The 6,714-nt window shown below is 38.5% G+C and overlaps 1 protein-coding gene across 1 annotated transcript; it reads right to left on the reverse strand.

Moving 5' to 3' along the window:
• Positions 1–1,838: 1,838 nt before the first annotated feature.
• Positions 1,839–6,476, reverse strand: LOC128860442 (uncharacterized). The gene is made up of 3 exons (XM_054097971.1): positions 6,329–6,476; positions 5,983–6,228; positions 1,839–2,335 (listed from the first exon to the last, which is right to left on the reverse strand). The coding sequence occupies exons 1-3, from the start codon at positions 6,405–6,407 to the stop codon at positions 1,884–1,886; spliced, it is 777 nt and encodes a 258-aa protein (XP_053953946.1). The 5' UTR covers positions 6,408–6,476; the 3' UTR covers positions 1,839–1,883.
• Between the last annotated feature and the right edge of the window lie 238 nt (positions 6,477–6,714).

The raw sequence follows: 6,714 nt of genomic DNA on the forward strand, positions 1-6,714 counted from the left end.
ACGTCATCGAAAATTTGGATCATCGACTGGAGGTATGCCGCTGAGACCGCGGCGGCCATTTGGCCGATATTTTGTTCCACACGTAATTGAACTATACCGATATTTTCATAATAAAGAGAAATGACAATAGTTTTTAAAAAAATTGTATTTTATTCAAAATCAACACCGGCTCTTAAAACTTAACCACCCTTTAGATAAGGAACTATTTGCAGTTGGTGGTCTTTGGAGGTGTGCCGCTGAGGCCGCGGCGACCATTTGGCCGATATTTTATTCCATACGTAATTGAGTTATACTAATATTATCATAATAAAGAGAAATTACAATAATTTCCTAAAAAACTTGTATTTTATTCAAAATTAACACCGGCCCTTGAAACTTAACCACCCTTTATGATAGAAGAGAAAGTCAACCCAGGGCAAACCACTGTTCGAGAGTCTCGAAAAACTGTGTGGCTTAGACGTCAACAACCAAATAAGGTTCTTAAGCCACACAGACTGGATATAATCACGCTGTAAATAACCGTTAGACAAGTTGGTAGCGAAATGTGACAACAAATTGGTGCGCAAGCGCTAGTTGGATTCTGGATGAATCACCACTTTAACCAACCAACCAACTCTTTGTATAATATAAATGTTAGTAGAAGACGGAGGGCTCCAAAGTTGTATACTACACACTCATATTGGCCTTACAATGGAATCGTAATATAGTATAATCGCATAGAGTGAAGACGAAATGTGAATTGTTTGAAGGACTGTGCGATTTGACAAGTTAAGGACCGATTGCCTTGCTGGCAATTTCAGCTCACTTAAAATTGCAAACTGGAGCTCAATGTTCACCGAGTCAAAACAAGCTGCGATTTTCTTTTAGCCCCATCTGCATTTAAAAATATGTATTGAAATTCACTACAAAGTTTTCGTAATGTGCTGTTATATCTAAGTGATGCCCAGCAAGGGTTCATAAAAATATATCTGCGATGTAATTAAATCAAAAAATATGAATAGTACTTACGCGCAACTGAAATATAAAATTAAATTACGTTGCATAAATATTCAGAGAAAAAAAGGTCGTACAAAAAGGAAGCGCATTGAAATGCACGCTAACAGCAAGCATTTGCATATAAAAGTGTGAAGCCATTAGCATTTGACGTTCTGTTGTTGGGCTGCTGATTGAATCACTGGTATGTTGGCCGTTGTTTGCCTGGTTTTGCGACTGGCTGCTGATGGAAAAAGCTAAAAGCTTTAACAAAAAATTGCGCTCTAATCGACTGCAGCATCAAATGCACAACTACAGCTAAAACAAAAACAAACAAAAATCAGCATGTGAAACAAAAAGCTCGCGGCGCATGCGAAAGTGGCAAAAAAATTGCCAAAAGTGCGCACTTAATCATAAGGACGCTGTTAAGTCAATTTGTTGCAATGGCGGATATCACAAACGGATGGATGCCTCTTTGGCAAACGGACAAAGAATTACGAGAGAGAGAGAGGCGAGGCTGATGGCTGCTGACGAATTTGCATGCATATTCAATTTGAGGGTAGCTGCAATGCACTACAGGGGCCTTTGATAGGCAAATGAGAGTGCAGCGAAATGAATGCGGCTGAAAGGATTTTGAATTTATACACGAAAGCAATGTTTTTGTGTGGATTTATTGATAAAGCTGACTGCATTGAATGCCGAATTCAATGAGTAAGCAGGTGAGTGTATGTGTGCTTATGTGTGTGTGTGTTGGGTGAATGCTGCTGAATGCCACTAGAAAATATTTTCTATAGAGAAAAACGATTTTTATAACACTTTTTAATTGTTTTCACTTGAATTATTTGTATCCTTTCAATAATACTAAATTCTCTTCAAATAAAAATTTATTCAAACTACTTTTTATAGTAATTCTATTCCATCGAGTTGGGATAATATTTGAATAGCAAGTGCTTGCCAAAGAATTGAATATCATTTTTGGTCACGCGTTCACGCAATTTATTGCACTTTGGCGTGTCGACATGCAACTCAGCCGGACAGCCATTCCAGAATTCGCGCCACATGCAACCGCTGAAGGCCAATGGACAACGACTGCAGCCTTCGGATAGTTTTCCCGCCTTCTCTAATTGCTCGTGCTTTTCCTTCACTTCAGCTAGACATTTGTCGACATAGCCTTCTATAGCATCTTTTTTCCATTGCACATCCCCGATTTGTTTGCGCAGTTGCTCCAAAATAACATCACGTTTGAATTGACCGTTTTCGTCGATGCTATGGAATTTCTTTCCAACGCATTCAGCGACACAAATCATTTGCTCCTTAACTTGTTGCATCTTGTCGCAATTGAATGGATCATAGGCGTCATCGGCTGTGTAAAAAAAGAGGAGAATAACCTGAATAAATTTATTTGGATTTTGAAATTATTGCTGAATGAGAGTATTTGTGAAGCAATTAAATAAAAAAAAAAAACTATCTACAAATAAATTCCAGCAAATCGAATGATCTAATGGAATACTGACACAAAACTTACATATATTTGAAAAAACAAAAAACAAAATGGTGGCAACGCTAATCAGAACCACCTGGTTTAGAATTTCTTTCAGCCTTTATCATACAGGTTTAAATGGTTGTGTGTTTAGAATACAGAAAAGTATGTTTTGAGTTAATCACTTCCAACCTAACCTTACCTGTGCGCCTGGTGCAACTGTCAAGTATTGCCATATTGCGGTAAAACCAGGAAATCATTTCCATATTAAAATCTTACCCCAGAAAAATTCGAAAGCAATTACCGGAAATCAATGCACTCTTCCTTTATTTACTTTTTATACTTCTACCCTAAAGGAAGTTTCTTTGAATTGGTAATTTCTCGCTCATGAGTGGCTGTAAGCATTTAACACTTGCTGGAAGCGTAATTGTACAAGGTGTAGTCCAAAATAAACAAGACTGAACTAAAATAGAAACGACAGGAGCTTTGTTCTGATAACTTTGAGTTTATTTATTCAAAATAGTCCCCTCTGGTCTGGGTACGCGTTTCAGGAAGTTAAAGGGAGTTCCCGTCTTTATCGCCTCATTAATGAGGGCTTTCGAATGTTGATTTCTGAGCAATAAGCATAAGCATAAGCCCAAATGATCAGTTAAAGTGCGATAAATCGATATTTTGGAGATATTCAACTCCAAATCCATGAATTTCAACGAGGATTTCGGTTCATTTTTGATACATTTACAATTTCGATGGAGATGATTACTGGCAGTTCCTTGTCATTTATGTGCTCACAACCTTCTCTGAAATGTGTAAACCACTCATGACCTCTGGCAAGAGATATGTAAGCGTTTCGGTAAACATTTTACTAATTTTAAAACAATATTTAATATTAGCCCTTTGTTTGAAACTCATTTTTGTACCGATGACACAACATACTGACACTTTAGACGCAATAACTACGCTTCCACTGAACCAAATGTCACCAAGCTTTCATTGGAAGTCAGCTAAGGATGTAACTTCCAACGCATTAACTCATTAAAAAGATGGCGCCACCAAAAACATTTTTATGACGCCACCCGGGCCAGATAGTATTTTGCCAGCTCTGCTCTCCCAGGGAACCTTAAAATTATTACGAATTTTGGTGCAAATATTCAGATTAAGTCTCACTTTGGGTTATGTTCCTAAGATTTTGCGGGAGGTTAAAGTATTATTCCCACTCAAGGGAGGTAATAAGCTTCCTGAATCACCCAAATGCTATGGACCAATCAGTCTTACGTCTTTCATGTTGAAAATCTATTGGACTATTACCTAAGAGAGAACGTTTATTCGATATCCTCACTCCATAAAGTGATATTGCTCTATCGCCATTGCTTTGGTCTATCCTGGCTGGCGACCTCGTACAAACCCTTAATAATACATAAAAGGTACAAAACAATAGGATGTGCAGATGAAATTTATATAGTAATTAAAGGCAACCACAAAAGGGCCATAAAGGGCTTGATGCAAGACGCCTAGGAGGAGGGAATAGAAACCCGTCCAAAACCACTATTACCAGGAAAAGAGGTCTAAATTTACCCACCCTGGAAATAAAAAGAATAAGAGTTACCTCTGAAGGAAGAGGTTAAATATCTAGAAACTATCCTGGATAAAAAACACATCTGGGAGGTCCACCTCAACTCAGTAATAAAAAGCACCGAAAAAGCTTTGGACAACAAAACAACTTTTGGGTAAATCCTGGGAAAACAGTGGAAGTCGTATCCAAAAGAGAGTTCGAAAAAGTAAAAATTAAAATACCTATTGGACAGTCCTAAAAGCCTTAAATAGCTTTACGTTCAATTCAAAAGGCCTTACAGAGTGCACTCAACAAACTGGCGACTCTTAAACAGATCTCCGTGATTTGGGTATCAGAACATGAGAGACTCGAAGCAAACGAAAAAGCAGACTTTTATGCCAAAAAGGGATCGGAGGGTCATTTATTGTGCCAACCCCAAAAAAGGGGCCTTAAATTACACTGTGGAGCACTTACAGGCCACTTTGCCTGTAATAAACGTTTGAATACAGTGGGACTATCTAGCACTAGTTGATCGCATGCAGGTTCTGCTGTGATAAAGAGGAACACTTTATCACCAACTGTGAAGCTTTAGGTCCCAGGAGACACAGAACCCTACTAGAGAATGAATACTTATTCTCTCCCAAGAAGCTGGTTCGATTCCTCGCAATACTAAAAATAAAAATTAAGCACTCAGATCAAATCACAATAGATCAATCTGGTCGCAGTGCATAAAGGCCTTAGCCTAACCCGTACAACCATTACCATTACTATTACCGGAAGTGTAGATATAACCAAATCAGCAGCAGATAGGTTTGCATGCTGGAAAGAATATCTTACCATCTGGTGCACTGAAAATGAATGAAACTCTCGGCCAGCATTAGATACACTACGCGAATCGTTTGGAAAGGCCTTGCAAAAAACTACTCAATTGGGGTAAACCTTTTTTTTATTTTTCGGCATAGTGTCCTTTTGGGTCTATACACTTCGTCTAAGTTTGAAAAATAGCCATTCGTTTCTGCAATCATCTCCTCGTTTGAATAAAATATTTTGCTCGCCAGCCATTTCTAAAAATTGGTTAACAAATAGTCGTCCGAGGCATGGGAGGGAGCCAAGTCTGGCGAATAGAGGGGATTTGAAACGAGTTAGAGCCCTATTTCCGTTAATTTTGCCACCACAACTGCTAAGGCGCGACCCGGTGCGTTGTCGTAATGGATAAAGAAAATCACTCGATTTCTTCGATCCAAACCAATGCCAAACACGAATAAATAGGTCGATCTGGCTGAAACTTGGTGCGTGCTCTTCCAAGAGATGCTACTAACTAAACACAACCTCGATACATGCCAGTAGTAGCATCTCTCTGACCTTGCACAGACTTTTCAAATGAGCGGCCACCGTCGCCGAATGGATTTGTGCGTAACTACTATGCGGAAACGCACGGGTTCGAAAACCTGCACGAAGCAACAGGTGATAAGAAATAATAGTCGCTTCTCGGCCGACAATGGCAAACCTCCGAGTGTATTTCTGCCATGAAAACTCACCTCATAAAAAACCATCTGCCGTACGAAGGCGACATAAAACTGTAGGCCCCTCCATTATCAAGACGCACACCTCAAACACCCAATAAGGGTGTAAGCGCCAATTAAAACGAAGTAAGTGGGTTTCCCGAAATGGAATATGAAAATGTTAGAAAACGAGTTGGATCGATGGAAACTAACGCATCAACTTTTGCCACTAAAAATCTCTTTATAAAGCTAATTTCCATACAGAATTAACAGGAACATATAGATTAATCGCCTTCTAGATAAAAATAAGTCCCAGCAAAATATTAGGGTGTACTGAAATACCTGAAAGGATGCATTATCTGCCAATTTTCGCATTTTTTTCTGGTTTTTCTTTTTTAGTGTTTAGAATTTCGAGTATTTCCACTATCCAATGGCAGAATAAACCTAATCATTATATAGATCAAAAGAATTTTTCTCACCTGGTTCGCCCTTTAATTCTGCGATGCACTCTTTCTTAACATTCATGAAAAGTTCCAATTGTTCATCATTGACATTGCTACCCTTACAGCAATGCATATCCTTCTTCCAGTTATGTTTAGCGCACTCTTTGGCCTCCTTTTCGGCTGAGTTTTCTACTTCGGTTTCGCGTCGCGCACGATGTGTTGGCAAATCGTCGGCAATGTCATCATCTTGTAGAGACTGCAACTCCTTGAAGAGATATTCATCTGGAGTACAAGAAAAGGTGATAAAATTAATTTCCCTTTAACAGTTTGTGCTTTTAAATGTATTTTATTGTTCGAAGAGAAACTTTTTGTTCAAACTCACTGAAGGTGCTATCATCGAATTCGTAAGCATTCACGCCCAACAACGCCGCCAATAACAGTAAACTCACTAGACACTTCATTTCGAAATATTTGGCACTTCACACGCGAGAATCACAAATCGTGACTGTCATTGCATTTCCTCTCGCAAACACCTTTTATACGCAAATTTGTATATAAGTCGGCATTCTACTATATATACATGTCGTTCATATATGTTTGTATGTACTTTTTATATACATATAAAAAAGGGGGAAAAATAAGAAATTGTAGTTGAAATTAAGAAAAATAAGCAAATAGGAAAGATTTATTGATAACAAAGTATGGAAATATTTATTAGTAAAATGCAAGTACAGGCGCACAGTTCACCAGCAAAGGGGCATCGCATCA

Source organism: Anastrepha ludens, chromosome 4, assembly GCF_028408465.1.
Source record: "Anastrepha ludens isolate Willacy chromosome 4, idAnaLude1.1, whole genome shotgun sequence".
Classification (NCBI taxonomy): domain Eukaryota; kingdom Metazoa; phylum Arthropoda; class Insecta; order Diptera; family Tephritidae; genus Anastrepha; species Anastrepha ludens.

What these genes read in the sequence shown, in the direction of transcription:
- LOC128860442 (XM_054097971.1), bottom strand. Translation starts at nt 6,407, where the DNA reads ATGAAGTGTCTAGTGAGTTTACTGTTATTGGCGGCGTTGTTGGGCGTG. An exon ending in ATTCGATGATAGCACCTTCA is followed by an intron (nt 6,229 to 6,328) that starts GTGAGTTTGAAC and finishes CTTGTACTCCAG; the next exon opens with ATGAATATCTCTTCAAGGAG. An exon ending in AGAATTAAAGGGCGAACCAG is followed by an intron (nt 2,336 to 5,982) that starts GTGAGAAAAATT and finishes TTTTTTACACAG; the next exon opens with CCGATGACGCCTATGATCCA.